The sequence below is a fragment of the Tamandua tetradactyla genome, chromosome 1, assembly GCF_023851605.1.
Source record: "Tamandua tetradactyla isolate mTamTet1 chromosome 1, mTamTet1.pri, whole genome shotgun sequence".
In the NCBI taxonomy this organism is placed as follows: domain Eukaryota; kingdom Metazoa; phylum Chordata; class Mammalia; order Pilosa; family Myrmecophagidae; genus Tamandua; species Tamandua tetradactyla.
The window spans coordinates 169,125,735-169,143,102 of record NC_135327.1 but is presented as its reverse complement, the minus strand read 5'-3'; the positions used below and the strand labels follow the sequence as shown (position 1 = coordinate 169,143,102).

The window sequence follows — 17,368 nt, the reverse complement described above, 5'->3', positions numbered from 1 at the left end:
TAAAAGTGTCTCATGTGACCACGGGAATGCAGAGTCCAGAATCCACAGGGCAGGCTGTGAAGCCGACAATTCCGATGGAGGGTCTGGATGAACTCCACAGGGGAGGCTTGCTGGCCAAAGCAGGAAAAGAGCCTGTCTCCTCTGAATCCTCCTTAAAAGGCCTCCGGTGATTAGACTGAGCATCACTCATTGCAGAAGACACCCCCCTTGACTGATTACAAATGCAATCAGCTGTGAATGCAGCTGACATGCTCATGACTTAATTCTATGAAATGTCCTCATAGCAAAAGACAGGTCAGCACTTGCCAACCAGAAAGAAATGAAAAGACAAGTTGGCACCCAAAATGCTGAGAGGGATAACTTTTAGTTCATGGTCTAACAGTAGTGGGAATATCAGTAGTAGCAGTAGCTAACAAGTTAGCAGTAATGATCATCACAACTAACATTTGTTAAGCACTTAAGAGGCATGTGCTAAGCACTTCACATTATCTTGTTCAATCCTCAACAAACAACACTGAGGTATATGATATTACTCTCAACTTGTAGTTACTGATAGAGGATCAATGAAAAAGAACTGATTTTGCTCTACTTAGTCATTATTCCAAGAAACTTACTGTCATGGTCAGCTTCATGTGTCCACTTGGCCAAGTGGTGGTACCTGTTTGTCTAGTTGGGCAAGTGCTGGCCTTGCTATGAGGACATTTCATAGAATTAAGTCATGATCACATTAGCTGCATCCACAGCTGATTCCATTTGTAATCAGTCAAGGGGGGTGTCTTCTGCAATGAGTGATGCTCAGTCTAATTACTGGGGGCCTTTTAAGGAGGGTTCAGAGGAGACAGGCTCTCTTCTTGCTTCGGCCGGCAGGCCTCTCCTGTGGACTTCATCCAGACCCTCCATCGGAATCGTCAGCTTCACAGCCTGCCCTACGGATTCTGGACTCTGCATTCCCGTGGTCACGTAAGATACTTTTATAAATTTTATATTTTAGAGTGTTCCTGTTGATTCTGTTTCTCTAGAGAACCCTAACTAATACACTTACAGATCCCTGTTAGTAGCAGAATTATGGAAGATTTTTCTCTGTTTTCTATAATGTTGCTTTACCATCTTCTTGGTTCAAACAAAATGTCATTTGTTAGATTAAAAAACAACGCTCTACTTAAATAAAAGATGACTAAAAGGTGCCAAATTAGGAACCATAGGAGCTGCCCACCTGGAAAGGCAAGAACTTCAGGGATCAAAGGCCTACCACAAAGCAGACAAGGAGCCAGGCATCGTTAGGGGAGGGGGTGATCAGGAGGGAGGACAAAGGCATAGAAGCTTTTCTCAAATCATCATAACACAATGGTTCTTGACTGCTACTGAGCCACAAATTGTCTTGAGAAACTAATAAAAACTCCCTCCCCTAGAGAACTGATGTTTACACAAAATTTTACAAAACAATTTCAAGGAGTTTACAAATGCCTTTAGGAGAACATGGATCCCAAATTAAGAATCTCTGTAATAAAGTAGAGACCTAGCATTTACAGCATGTTACCATTTGTGAAAGTGAAGGGGGGGTGGTGTTTAGGAGGTGGGGATATTTGTGTATGATGTCAGCCTGTACTGGCATTAAATATCTCTGGAAGGAAATCCAAGACAGTAAATAACATCAGTTGTCTCCAGGGAGAAGAACAAGATTTTTCACTATATATCCTTTAGAATTTTGAACAACATGAATGAATGAAAATCCTATCCAAAAACCAAATTAATAAAACACAAAAGAAACCTTGCCGCAATCAATGGTGGCCTCAAACAGCTGAGACTATCCAGGAAATGGTATTAACCTATTTTAAGGGAACAAGGAGGGAAAACACCGATGAACCTAAAAAGGCTCTCAGCCTACGAAAAACAGTATGAGAATAAGCCCTGAGATTGGGGCAGTTACTAAAGGTAGTGAATGATGCAAGTCACTGTGGATATATCCAGTCATCAGACCTGTGATATAAAAATACTCAAATTATACTAAAAGGAGTACATCAAAATCACATCAGTCAAGAAAGAGACTGGGCTGTAGCCTAGGTTTCATGGCCTCAGGAAGCACCTACCTCATCAGGGGTATCTTTTGCATCAGGTTGTGTGGCAGCCGCCCGGCGAGCAAGGTTTCCAGCTCGAATGTTGCTAAGGTTGATCTGCCTTTCAGGAGGAGGTCCACCACGAGGCTGTCCTCGGACAATGATGGCACATCCTGAAAGGACCTAAGTGGGGAAAAACAGAGGAAATTAGAGGTCTAGAGGTAATGTACCAATAACATAGGATGTTCACTGCTGTATCCCCATCTCTTAGAACAGTACTTGGCACTTAAGAGTCACTTGGCACTTAAGAGTCACTCAAATATTGTTGAAGGACTAAATAAAATAGGAATTAAATGGATGGGATTTTTAAAATTTTGTAAGAAAAGCACCGATGTAAAACTTGCTGAAATTCTGAAATGACAGACGCAGAAATCCAAGTAAGAATTAAACAAATAAAAGAAAACTCATAAAATAGACTGGGTGAAGAGTCCTGTGCAATATGGGGACTAATGTAAGTTCATCCCAGTAAACATCACCACTTGTGTTCTTCTTCTGTTAGTAAGAAGTTATGATCACTTTGACATGAACACGCTGGCCAACAGCTGTGGCACTGGCATCCGCTCTTCCTCCAGCGACCCCAGACACAAGCTGTTGGACAACCCATTCCTGAATACTGAGCAACTACACTATCAGAACTTCACCACCAGCTTCAAGAGCAGAGAGATGAACGTGACTGCGGAGGACATGTGCACCAACACCCACAACGATGGCAAGCGCTGGCTGCCCAAGAACAAGTCCATGCTACCTGAGATGTCCTCCATGGTCATGGGTATAGGGGCTGCTGGTGTGCCCCTCTACCCCAAGCTCCAGCTCACTGCCATGCAGGTCTTCAAGCAGCACCTGTACACTGAACACTGGGGTGACACCACTGTCATTTTGGTCCTGCGGATTGATCCAATGAATGTAGACTTGAGTGCCCAACCTCCGACAACCCTTCCCTGCAGAACCAGCTCAGTCATCCAGGAGATGGCTGGCCCTGAGCTGCTTCACGCCAATCACCAATGCCCCACCCTACCCCATCCACACAGCCTTTTGAGCAGGAAAGTGCCAGCTCCAGGAGGCCAGAGATGCCAGCAGACAGAAGGTTGGACCACACTTAGTAGAAATATAGGAGGAGGCAAGAGGGAGCCAGAAGAGGGGGAACTCTGCTGCCTGCATGTGAATCTAACCCAATGCGACCCAGCCATTCACCTACTAAACTGCTATTATTGCCTGAAATAAAATGTGATTTTTATTCTACTAGTATTTAAAATTTATGAAGGAAAAAAAGTATCTCCATCTATACATTCCCTTTTAAGACTGAAGCTAACAATGGAAGGTCTAAGGGGGAGATAAAGGAGGAAGCTTCTTCACACAGTAGTCCCTTCTCCCCACCCCACCATTATCCTGACCTTGTAAAAATCCCTCCTTTGCTTTTCTGTACAGTTTTACCATCTACATATGCATCTCTAAGCAATATGGTTTCATTTTTCCTATTTCTGAACTCATACTGCTTCTTACTGTCATTTTCTTGATGAAATTTATTGAAGTGAAACTATAGTTTATTTATAGTTTATTCATTTCCAAAGCTGTATATTATTCAATTATATGAATACTGCCATGATATAGTCAGATGTCCAGCAAATATGAACATTCCTATTAAAAAAAAACCTGGTTATTCTGATTAATATCTCAATATCCCCAATAACTTAAGCTAATATACTTTGGCCTAGAAACCTCCTCCCTTGCTACAGCATCACACAAGCAAAAAAAGCACATCTTTTTGTTGTTAATGCCCTGCTCATCACTTTTATCCTCTCTGAATCAAGTGTTAGCAACAACTAAACTCTACAACTTCTAAACAATCTTGTTAAAACTCTTCCCTAAGAACCCATGCCCTGGGCATCATCCCAGGGAGCTGACATTCTAAAAAGAAAAGCTGTCAAACAAAGCAAAGCAAGGAAAGAACAGACATACTACAGTAGAGGATGCTTAAAGTTCCTGAAGTTAGAAGAAAAGCCTAAAAGACTGCATTTAAAGGAGAACAGAGAAAAGCTCGACTGACTCATTTACAATTGAGTCTTCTTCACATGTGGCAGAAACAAAAGATACAGCAAGAATAGCACCATACTGTAGAATACCTGCACTTAACATCACTCAGGGACAATTCCCACACAGGGCTGAGTTCAGCCAGGCTATATACAGCACACAAACCAGAATAACTGTCATCAGGGCCTGTTTTTCAATTTAGTCAAGTTTTGGCAAAATGTAACAAAGTACTCAAAGGAGAACTTCCTTGGTAAGTTCAGCTGGAAAAGCTAAGGCTCATTTACAAGAAAACTCACCTTGAATGACCAAGGTAAACTCTGATAAGTGAGCACTGATTCAGCACAGAAACCATCTTTATTCCTCAAGCCTGAAAAAGGGCCACTGAAAAGCTCAAGAACAGACTGACTGATGTGAAGAACTCCCTTTCTCCTAAAAATGTTTAGAAAGGTGGTGCCTCTAATGCCTCAGCCTAGTAATCCCCTGAGGGCAATGGGTCTGTAACTATTATTCTGACCCCATTAAGGGCTTTGGCAAACAGCTTGTTTCAAGCAATTTTGCAGTTTCTTTGTACACCTCTTCTCTCCCTGAATGCTACTCTGAAGACTGCTGTCTGAACCTCTTTGCATTATTGCACCAAATATGCCATTCAGACAGCAGGCAATGTTTAAAGTAATGTTAGAGAGATGACTTTTACTTTAGAGGCTGCTCTCTACCCTTTACACTATTAAGTATACAAATTCAAGCAGCAGTCTCCAGTTCAGCCTCCCAAGCAACAAGAATAGATATTCATTGTGGCAGGCACTGCAATTCCTATTCTTCCAGGAAGAAAGGGGAGTCACATGTACATCTTTCCCCTGAAATTCTCCCCCTCATTTGGCCATGACCTCAAAAGCTGTTAGGTGGGAAAGAAGGAAAAGACTGTGTCTGTAGACTGTTATGGACAGAAGAATTCTATCTCTATCAGGGAAGAACTAGTTTCCCTCTTACCATTTATTGGAACTATAATTGTTCAAAACATAATATGCCTCTTTTGCCATCTCCATTACATCTTCCAAGCATTTCCTGTACCTGTCTGACTTGTCAACAGCCTTCTCTCCAAGTTCTTAATAACAACAATTTAAATGGCCTTCCCTTACCTAAGGTTCCCCACCAAAGAGTTAGGGAGAATTGGCTTGGGTTGAGGGGAGAGGGTGAGGGGAGATAGAGAATCACCCAGAATGGCTTTAAGTAAAATATAAAAAAGACCAATGTGCCTATATATCAGACTTAACTTATGTCTCATAGGGTACCATGAACATGTCATCACCCTTTCTCAAAGACATGACATCTAAGTTGATTATTTTTATAATTTTATTCACTGACTGATTCATTTACTCATTTATTAATTTAGCACAAACTTACTGAGTATCTACTATGTGTCAGGAATTAGTCCAGGCAATTGGCATACTTCAGTGGAACAAAATAGACAAAAATTTCTGTCCTTGGGGAGCTGATATTCTAGTGGGGGAGGGAGGGGGAGACAGACAAACAAAAAACATAGAAAGTAAAATAAATGGTATCTTTATCAGAATTTTAATTTCAGAAGATTAATGTTAAGACTGAGAGGAAACTGTCACAGGTAATTAATTGTTCTGCCAGAGCTATACTGATTTCTGTTGCCAACTTTCATGGATGCAGTAATTATCCTTAATTGATAATTTATAGAGCATAGAAAGCAAGTCATATGGTAACTGCTTTATCCAATTACATTAACAAAATGATATATTCTAGAAAAACGATCGTGGATTTACCTGATATAGCAGGAGGTTTGTAAAATCATTTGTCACAATGAGTCAGTTTGACTGAGGTTATGGATCAGACATTTCTCAGCTCTGCCAATAAAGGCTGCAAAGGAATGTGACGTGATTTAGAGGATCTGGCTTCAGGGCACAAATCGGATGCTTACAAAGGCTCAATCGAGCAAGCTGAGAAGGAAAACAGGGACTCTAACTGTTCAAACCACTTACAGGTTTACAGGGGGATTTACCTAAGGTGAAAAACTTTATGGGCAGCCACTAAAACGTTGGCTGACAACAAGAAAACCACATTAAATTTTCACTAGATTCTGATAAATGATTTGGTGTGCTTAACTCTTAAACCCCCAGATCACTGAAACCCAGAGAAAGAAAACTTCCTATCCAAAAACCTAGCTACCCTATATTTAGGAGAAAGAAACTGATATAGAGATTCACAAATATATCAGCAAAGCCAGTATTTTGCCCCAGCCAAGAGCAAAAATCATCTTAGCCTGAAAATGAAATCTTACTAGCAAGATTGCAAGGAAGACTGGCTTAACAGGTAGAAAAGCAGTACCCATCAATATAAATAATTAGGGCAATCACTAAATGAATACTAAAATATTCCCCAAAATAAACCCATACATTTATGGTTAACTGTTTTTACAAGGGTGTCAAAATAATTCAATGGGGAAAGAATAGCCTTTCCAACAAAAGGTGCTGAGACAATTGGATATCTATCCACATACAAAAGAATAAAGTTGGGACTCAATCTCATACTCAAAAATCAACTCAAAATGGATCACAGACATAGGAGTCAAAACTATAAAACTCTTAGAGGAAAACACAGTTTTGTAAATCTGCGTGACCTTGGATTAGGCAATGGTCTCTCAGATATGACACCAAAATACAAGTAACCAGAAAGGAGAAAACACAAATTTTAAAATTAAAAACATTTGTTCTTCAATGAACACCCCCAAAATAAATAAATAAATAAATAAATAAAAGGGCAACCTACAGAATGGGAGGAAATAATGGCTACTTCTTAGCCACTAGGATGGCTGTTATCAGTAAGACAGGCAACAACAAAAATTAACAAGGATATGGGGAAACTGGAAGCTTCATACAATGCTAAAGTGCAGCTGCTTTGGAAAAATGTCTGGCAGTTCCTCAAAAAAGTTAAATAGAGAGTTACGAGCAATTCCACTACTAGGTATATACCCAAAAAAGTGAAAGCATAGGAGCATTGTTCACAACAGCCAAAAGGTGGAAAGAACCTACATGCCCATCAACAGATGAATGGATACACACACACACACACACGCACGCACGCACGCACGCACGCAGAATATTATTCGGCCATAAAAAGGAACAAAGTTCAGACACACACTATAATATGGATGGAGCTCGAAGACATCATGTTGAGTGAAATAAACCAGATACCAAAGGACAAATATTGTATGATCTCACTTATCTGAAATAATTAGAATATACAAATTCATAGAATATAGGTTTCCAGGGGCCAGGTGGGGATGGAGAATGAGGGATTAGCACTAAATTGGTACAGAGTTTCTGTGTGGGGTGATGGAAAAGCTTTGATAATGGATGGTTGGTGATGATGGCACAACCTCATGAGTGTAATTACCACCACTAAACTGTATAATTAAAAATGGATAAAATGGGAGGGTGGTGTGATGGTGGCTCAGTGGCAGACTTCTCGCCTGTCATGCCAGAGACCCAGGTTTGATTCCCAGTGCCTGTCCATGTGAAAAAAAAAAACAGGATAAAAATGGGGGAATTTAAGGTTGTATATATGTTACCAGACTAAAAATAAAAAATAAAGAAAAAACATCATTAAACTGTATAACACAAACAATGGACTCTAATGTAAACTACAGACTACAGTCAATAGTATAATTATAATAATTTTGTTTCATCAATTGTAACAAACATACCACAATAATGCAAAATGTTAATAACAGGGAAAACTCTGTGTTGGAGGTGGGAGGTGGTAGTATATGGGAACTCTGTGCTCCCTTCATAATTTTTCTCTAAACCTACACCAATTCTAATCAAAAAAAGAAATTTACTTTAAGATAAATACAGTTACAATAGGACCCAGCAATTCCACTCCTAGGTATGCTCCCAAGAGAAATGAAAACTAAAAGACACACAAAAACTTGTACAGGAACGCATATAGCAGCATTATTCATAATAGCCAAAAGTGAAAATGTCCATGAACTGGTGAACTGATATATAAAATACAGTATTATCCATACAATATAATACTATTTGGCAATAAAAAGAGATGAAATACTGATTTATGCTACAACATGGATGAACACTGCAAACATTACATTAAGTGAAAGAAGACAGACACATATACTGTATGAATGCATTAATATAAAATATCCTGAATAGGCAAATCCACAGAGGCAGAAAATGGATTAGTGGTTGCCAGGGGCTAAGGGAAAGGGAGAATGGGAGTTATCGCTAGTGTGTATAGAACTTCTGGGAGATGCTGAAAATGTTCTGGTATTAGATAGTGGGGATATCTGTGAATGTATTTTTTAAAAAACCTGAATTATACACTTGAAAGGGGGAGTTTTATGGTATTTGAATTATAGCTCAATTTAAAAGATTACTTTAGAGCCCACTGTAGGAAGTATAAAAGATGGGGACACAAAATGTGTATCTCACTGTAAAGGATTTCCACATTCTTGCAGGAGGATTAGATGCTTAGCTGAACAACAACAACAACAAAAAACTAAGAATAAAAAGTCAGGCTTGGTGATTCACCACAGAATGGGAGCTAGGTCTACTGTAAACTTTCAATTTCTTAAGAAATAACCAGATAGGCAACGAATCAGAGGAAGGAAGCAGAACTTGAACGAAATTTGGAAAATTCTAAAGAGGCTGTTAATGGCCAATGGCTGGAAACAGTAAAAGTTTTTTCTGAAAAACAACACAGCAAGTAGAATGAACTACTTTCTCTCCATCATAGAAAGGAGAAACCAGGAGAGTCATCAGGCTGAAATATTCCTAGTAAAATGGAAGTTTGCAACTGCCACAACCCAAGGACTACACGTGCAGGGGTTGTATGTTAGAGCGGCAAAGAGGCGGGCCAGGCATACTCCTCTAGACAAGGTGATTTCTACACCTAAAAAGACCAAGGGGAATGGGAAAGAAACCATCATAGAAAGTGTGAGAAGAGTTTAGATGCATTAATTACACCTTAATGAAGCAAAAAACATCTAGGAAACCAAATAAAAAAAGCAAGAGTAGTGAGGCAAATCTGCAGTGGGGAAAATTTTAAAAAGAAATTAGGAAAAAGCTTCCTGGCAGACAGAACAGTTGCCCCACAAAAAGAATCATCTCTTGAGAATTAAAAAGTCATTTAGACAAACAGCAAGCAATCTCAAAAGAACATAAGCTGTGTGGTCTGGGAAGTCTTTCCCAGAATACTCTGCCACATGGCCAACTTCTTTTCTTTTTCTGGCAAGGGCAAGAGGCAAGCCTGAATTAAGGGGCCAATATTCAAACATAAACTGAACTGAAAGCCCATGACCTCATAGCCTTCTATTTCAACTTCTTCTGGGTATACTGGCACATCCATCAGACAAGACAAGCTGCCTCTTCTTAGCCAGCCTCCTGAGAAACTAGGCACGTTTGGAAATAGGGGAGTTTAAATCTCGAGACCATAATGAATATCTATAGAGAGAGGTCAGCTAAAGAGAGCATCTAATCTGGGTCCTTCCATTTTACAGATGAAAAACCTAAAGGCAAGACAGGGAAAGTGACTTCTGCCTAAATTAACAAGGTACTGATGATGGTAGAGCAAGGATGAGAACTAAAACTTCACAATCCCACTGTTTCACTATGCCATATGTAGGAACAAGCAGTTGAGGAACTGATTTTTCTGTAAAAATGGTATCTGAGTTAATCTACTAATTACATCTTTTTTCTATTAAAATCCATACTGACATGCCAGAGACCCGGGTTCAATTCCCGGAGCCTGACCATGCCAAAAAAAAAAAAAAAAAAAAAAAATTCCACATTGATCTATGCCAGCAAATCTCGTATCAAAGACCAATCACTAACCAAATAAAGTTTCCATGAGCTGGCTGCCCTATATCATACAACTATTTATTAAACAATAGCATAGCAAGACAATAGAGATTTAGGATTCAATATTATAAAGAACACATGAAAAGGAGACTCAAAGGAAGAAAACTTCAGAATGATAAAAAGTAGGGACTGCCAAAACTATGCTTCAATGGCCAAATCTGGCCTACCACCTGTTTTTGTATGGCCTATGAACTAAAAATGTTTTTATTTTTTAATGGTTGAAATAAATCAAAAGAAGAACACTAAATTACATAACACATGAAAAGGTATGGAATTCAAATTTGTGTCCATAAATAAAACTTTATTGGAACACGGCCACATTCATTCATTTATTTATTGTCTACATCTGCTTTTGCAATGGAATAGCAAAGTTGAACAGCTGTGACAGAGATCCTATGGCCACAAAGCCTAAAATATTTATAATCTGGACTTTTACAGTATAAGTTTGCCAGTCCTTGATAAAAAAAAATTTAATAAAGAGGGTGAGATATAAAATAATTTTATGGTAGTCCTAGAGGTTTTTAGCAGTAACACAGTGAAAATAAATTCTGAACTACCACTTCAAATTATACCAACTGCTCATTTTATAATCAGAGAAGAGGCAGTGGTAGATGGTAATAAGAGTCCATCTTCAGAATCAAACCAGTCAGCAGTGACCTTTGAAAGTTACTTAATTGCCTCTATTAGCCTCAGTTTCCTCATTTATAAAATAAACATATAAGAATCCACAAGAGCTGTCATGAGACTTAAAGAGAATGAAGCACGTGGCACAGAGCCCAGAAAGGACACAATAAATAACAGCCATTATTGTTGTTACAAGAAGTGGTACAAAGTATGGTCTGAAGTAAAACCTAGAGGAGATGGTCATTTCTTCAGGAAACACAAACATAAATATCATATCTATGGAACATCTCCCACCACCGACTTCAACCAGAAAGATTTAGATAAAAAAACCTGTAAACTAATTTTCCTGATTTATCTACCCGCTCTTTAGGAAAGTAAACTTAAGTACCTACAACAGAATCTCTGTCCTCAGAGGTAATGATAATAAGTACCAGGTCTTAAATCAGTATTGAATGTCATACTTCACCACGTATCTTGGCAATCATAGTCTCAGCAGGTATGGTCAAGTGCAATGACCAGGAGCTCTGAAGCCTGACAGTCTCAAGCGGGAACACAACTTAAGTATACCAAGTTAAGTGACCTGGAGTGAAAACTGTTCTGGACACTGTGATACTCCCTCATCTATAACAGAGGATAATAAGACTATCATCTTTCCTAGCTCGTGATGATCATTAAATGAGATGTCATAGCAGGTCCTCAATAAATGTCCCCTCCTCTTCTCTTTCCCACCCTGCTTTCCACCCCTTTTCAAACCTCACAATGCTCTGAGGTAAGGACGACAGGGAATACTATCAATTAAGCAATGAGAAAACTAGCACAGTCAGACATTGGCATCAGGGACAGCACACAGGTTTTCCAGGTGTATTTGCTAACAAACCCCAAATATTAAATATGAAATGAGAACTATGGGTCAAAAGTTGGGGGCTTACACTAAAGAACCACACCAAGTCTGTGGCTTCACAGTTGCACAAGTAAAGCCTCACCAAGAAGGAACCAACTGAATCGCCTCAAAACCTCACATTTGCCTGCTATTTACGGCTAATTCTTTCTGACTTCTTTTTCCTTATTTCTGAGTAAATGTGTCTTGATCTGCTGGGCCTCTGCAGTATCGTGGCTTGGTGTGGGGTAGTGAGGACTTGGCTCTGAAGAGAACCACTGTCCTAGACACAGTTCTAGTACTGATTTGGGGGAGATTCAGCAACAGTTACATATTGAAAATGACCCAGAGAAGGATCCAAAATTAAGTGACTCCAGCACATTCAAAGAATATTACTTCAGAAAGGATTCTAAACTCTCAGATGGTTAGTATCCATATTTTAAAACTTCAAATTCTGTTTGAGGCCAAAGGAAGAGATGTTTATTTGGTACAAAATTTATGTTTTTAGTAATGTGCTATGTTGGTTTGAAATGATGTATGTGCCCTTGAAAAGCCATGTTTTAATCCTAATCCCATTTTGTAAAGGCAGCTGTTTCTTCTAATCCCTATTCAGTACTGTATGTTTGAAACTGTAATTAGAGCATCTCCCTGGAGATGTGACTCAATCAAGAGTGGCTATTAAACTGGATTAGGTGGGACCCATTCAGGGGTCTTGATTAGTTTACTGGAATCCTAAAAAAAGAGGGAACATTTTGGAGAATGCGAGAGATTCAGAGACAGCAGAGAAGAACGACATAGCCACGAGAAGCAGAGAGACCACCAACCAGCGACTTTTGGAGATGAAGAAGGAAAACGCCTCCCAGGGAGCTTCACGCAACAGGAAGCCAGGACAGAAAGCTAACAGATGGTGCCATGTTCACCACATGCCTTTCCAGATGAGAGAGAAGCCCTGACTGTGTTCGCCATGTGCCTTCTCACTTGAGAGAGAAACCCTGAACTTCATGGGCCTTCTTGAACCAAGGTACTTTCCCTGGATGCCTTAGATTGGACATTTCTATAGACTTATTTTAATTGGGACATTTTCTTGGCCTTAGAACTGTAAACTAGCAATGTATTAAATTCCCGTTTTTAAGAGCCATTCTGTTTCCGGTATATTGCGTTCTGGCAGCTAGCAAACTAGAACACGTGCTATCTAACTGAATTTGTATGGTCAGTTTATGTGTACACCATAATTACATGGAATCTTAAATAGGGAGTGTGATCTTGTTGGTTTGAACAGGTTAGTGTGATGCCTCAATACATCCCAGAGTAATCTGGACAGAGAATAAAAAAGTATTTGCAAAGTCCCCTTGGGGAACTGTGAAGAAAAGAGGAAATGCTAAACTTCCCCACCTGGGGGATTCCTGATATTCTCACAAAAAATTGGGACAACCAATTTAATAGGCCAAGCCCTCAATCTTGGGACTCTCCCCTAGGAAACTTATTCCTGAAATGGAGAAGTTAAGCCTAATTATAATTATGCCTAACAGTCACCCACAGAGAACCTCTTTTGTTGCTCAGATGTGGCCTCTCTAAGTCAACTCATCAAGTGAACTCACTGTCCTCCTCCCCACATGGGATCAGACTCCCAGGGGTGTAAATCTCCCTGGTGACGTAGGACATGACTCCCAGGAATGAGCTGGGACCCGACAGCATGGTATTTAGAAAGCCTTCACCAAAAGGGGAAGAGAGAAATGAGACAAAATAAAGTTTCAGTGGCTGAGAGATTTCACAGAGTTGAGAGGTTATGTGAAGATTATTTGTATGCATTATATAGATATACCTTTTTAGTTTGCAGTGTATTGGAGTGGCTAGAGGGAAATACCTGAAGCTGTTAAACTCGATTCCAGTAGCCTAGATTCTTGAAAATGACTGTGTAACTATATAGCTTTTACAATGTGTCTGTGTGATTGCAAAAACCTTGTGGCTGATGTTCCCTTTACCAAGCGCATGGACAGATAAGTAAAAAGAAAATGACAAAAATTAAATAAATAATATGGTTTAAAAAATTGGGTAGATTGCAATAATAGTGGTCAATGGGAGGGAGGGTTAAGGGGTATGGCATGTGTGAGTTTTTTTCTTTATATTTCTTTTTCTGGAATGATGCAAATCTTCTAAAAATGATCATGATGAGGAATACACAACTATGATGATATTGTAAGCCAATGATTGTACACCATGTATGGAACACACATGTGTGAAGACTTGTCAATAAAAATATATTTTAAAAATATTTTTTAAATGTATAATGTCCAAAGTCCACAGTCCATCAACATGCTCAATTTTAGATAATTTCATTATTACCAAGAGAAAGACAACCAATAAACACACCCTCACCAAATAAAAGTCTAAACCTCCCCTTAACTCTTGTCACTCCCTCCAATATATACCCTGGTATTACTGTGGTATTGTTGATGTTTTCCTATTAAACACTGCCCATAGCATGCAATAAGATTTTCCCCTATACCTCAAAATTATACACTCTTTGTACAAGATTCATATCTTTGCAGTAGCTCATGCAAGATCTTATTTATACCTGTAGTGTTAATTGGTGGGACACGTGAGTCTATACACCCCTTCCAATCATGTTCACCTTCAATGTGGTAACATTACTTATAGACCCATTAGTGAACTGCCTTCACTGCTATCTATTCCCTGACAATTAAGTTCAGCCTCATTAGCTATCTGTTTATTCAGCTCAAGCTTCTTCTCTAGATCTCCTATATTCTATATTATAAGCCTCTGTTTTTACCTTTTCCATGGTCATAAGAAAAAGTGGTATCAAACAGTATCTATTCTTTTGTGTCTGGCTTATTTCACTTAGAGTTATGTCCTCAGGGCCCATCCATGTTGTCATGTGGTTCAGGACATCATTTTGTCTTATTGCTGCATAATGTTTATTATACCACATTTTATTAATCCACGTATCTATGGGCACTTGGATTGTTTCCATCTTTTGGTGATTATGAATAGGGCTGCTATGAACATCAGCGTGCAAATGTCTGTTTGTGTCACTGCTTTCAGCTCTTCTGGGTATATTCCAAGCAGTGCTATTGCTGTGTCTTAGGGCAACTCGATATTTAGTTTCCCGAGGAACCACCAGACTGTCTTCCATAGCAGCTGCACCATTATACAGACCCACCAGCAGTGCAGAAATGTCTCAATTTCTCCACATCCTCTCCAACATTTATAATTTTTTGTTTGTTTAATAGCAGCTATTTTTATAGGTGTGAGGTGGTATCACATTGTAGTCTTGAACTGCATTTCCCTTACAGCTAATGGGAATGAGCATCTCTTTGTATGTTTTTTAGTCATTTTGTACTTGCTATCCAGAAAAATGTCTATTCATATCTTTTGTCCACTTTATAGTTCGGTTGCTTGTTCTTTTGTTGTTGAGTTGTATGATTAATTTATTATACAGGATATTAAACCTTTATATGATTTTCTCCCATTGATTTAGCTGCCTCTTCATCTTTTTGGCAAAGTCCTTTAAAGCACAAAAGCATTTGATTTTGAGGAGCTCACATTTATCTATTTTCTCTTTTGTTGCTTGTGTCTTTTGGGTGTAAAGTTTAGGAAGCTACCTCCTATTACTAGGTCTTGAAGATGTTTCTCTACATTTTCTTCTAGGAGCTTTATGGTACTGGTTCTTATATTTAGGTGTTTGATCCAATTTGAGTTAATTTTTGTATAGGGTATAAGGTAAGGGTCCTCTTTCATTCTTCTGGTTGTTGATATCCAGTTCTCCCATGCCCATTTATTGAAAAACTATTTTGTCCCAGCTCAGTGGATTTCGAGGCCTTGTTGAAGATTAGTTGACCATAGGTTTGGTGGTCTAGTTCTGCGCTCTCAATTAGATTCCATTGGTCAATACTTCAATCTTTGTGCCAGTACCATGCTGTTCTGACCACTGTGGCTTTATAATAAGTCTTAAAATCAGGAAGTGTTAATCCTCCCACTTTGTTCTTTTTTAGGGTGCTTTTAGCTTTTTGGGATCTCTTTCCCCTCCAGATGAATTTGTTAACTAGCTTTTCCAAATCTTCAGAGTAGGTTGCTGGAATTTTGATTGGTACTGCATTGAAACGTAGATCAATTTGGGTAGAATTGACATCTTAACTATATTTACCTTCCTATCTGTGAGCATGGAATATCTTTCCAACTATTTAGATCTTTGATTTCTTTTAACAATGCCATGTAGTTCTATGTGTACAAGTCTTTTACATCCCTAGTTAAGTTCCGTGCCAGTGTGAATCTATGGTGGACCCCAGAAAAGCCATGTCCTTTATTCCTCATTTAATATTGCTGGTTGAGAGAATTTTGATTGTTTCCATGTAGATGTGACCCCAACTGTGGGTGGTAACTTTTGATCAGATAGCTTTCATGGAGCTGTGACGCTACCCATTAATCCTTTAAAAGAGGAAACATTTTGGGGAGAATCCCTAAAAAGGGACTCTAAAAAGAGCCACGAGAAAGCCACAGCAGCGCCAAACAGAGCCACGAGGCTGAGAGACTTCGCCATGTGCCCTTCTAGGCAAGAGAGAAACCCTGAACGTCATCAGCCTTCTTGAACCAAGGTACCTTTCTATGATGCTTTAGATTGGACATTTTTATAACCTTGCTTTAATTGGGACATTTTCTAGGCCTTAGAACTGTAAACTAGCAACTTATTAAATTCCCCTTCTGAAAAGGCATTCTGTTTCTGGTACATTGCATTCCAGTAGCCAGCAAACTAGAAAAAGTTCATTCCTAGATACTTGATTTTTTTGGTTGCTATTTTGAATGGAATTTTTTCCTTAACTGACTCCTCAGGTCATTGCTTGTGTACAGAAACATTACTGATTTTTGCACATTAATTTTATAATCTGCCAACTTGAATTTGTTTATTAGCTCAAGTAACTTTGTTATAGATTTCTCAGGATTTTCCAAGTATAGTATCATGTCATCTGCAAACAATGAAAGTTTTACTTTTTTCTTTCAATTTGGATGCCTTTTATTTCTTTGTCCTGCCTAACTGCTCTCGCTAGAACTTCTAATACAATGTTGAATAGTAGTGGTGACAGAGGGCATTCTTGTCTCATGCCTGATCTTAGGGAGAAAGCTTTCAGCCTTTCACCATTGAGTACGATGTTGGCTGTGGGTTTTTCATATATGCCTTTTACCATGTTGAGGACATTACCTTTGATTCTTATCTTTTGAAGTGTTTTTATCAGAAAAGGATGTTGAATTTTGTTGAATGTTTTTTCAGTAGCAATAGAGATGGTCATATGATTTTTCCCTTTCAATTTGTTTATGTGCTGTAGTACATTAACTGGTTTTCTTGTGTTGAACCATCTTGCATTCCTGTACAAACCCCACTTGGTCATGTTGTATAATTCTTTTAATATGCTGTTGGATTCAATTTGCTAATATTTTGTTGAGAATTTTTGCATCTATGTTCATTAAGGAGATTGGGTTGTTGCTTTCCTTTTTTGTAGCATTCTTACCCAATTTTGCTATTAAAGTGATGGTAGCTTCATAAAATGAGTTAGGTAGTGTTCCTTTTTCCTAACTTTTGGAAGTTTGAAGAAGACTGGTGTTAGTTCTTTTTTGGAATGTCTAATAAAATTCCCCTGTGAAGCCATCTGGCACGAGGATTTTCATTATAGGAAGATTTTTGTTGACTGTTTGAATCTCTTTACTTGTAATTGGTCTGTTGAGATATTCTATTTCTTCTTGAGTTAGTGAAGCTTATTTGTGTGTTTCCAGGAATTTCTCCATTTCATTTAAGTTGTCTAACTTGTTGG

General features: G+C 38.8%; 1 protein-coding gene across 2 annotated transcripts in view; it reads right to left on the bottom strand.

Annotated features, from left to right (window-relative positions):
- Positions 1–17,368, bottom strand: part of SND1 (staphylococcal nuclease and tudor domain containing 1) — a 499,108-nt gene that overhangs the window by 461,374 nt on the left and 20,366 nt on the right. For both annotated transcript variants that reach the window (XM_077124437.1, XM_077124455.1), the window contains exon 2: positions 2,088–2,237. In XM_077124437.1, the coding sequence (XP_076980552.1) occupies positions 2,088–2,237 (150 nt within the window). The remainder of the gene's footprint in view (positions 1–2,087; positions 2,238–17,368) is intronic.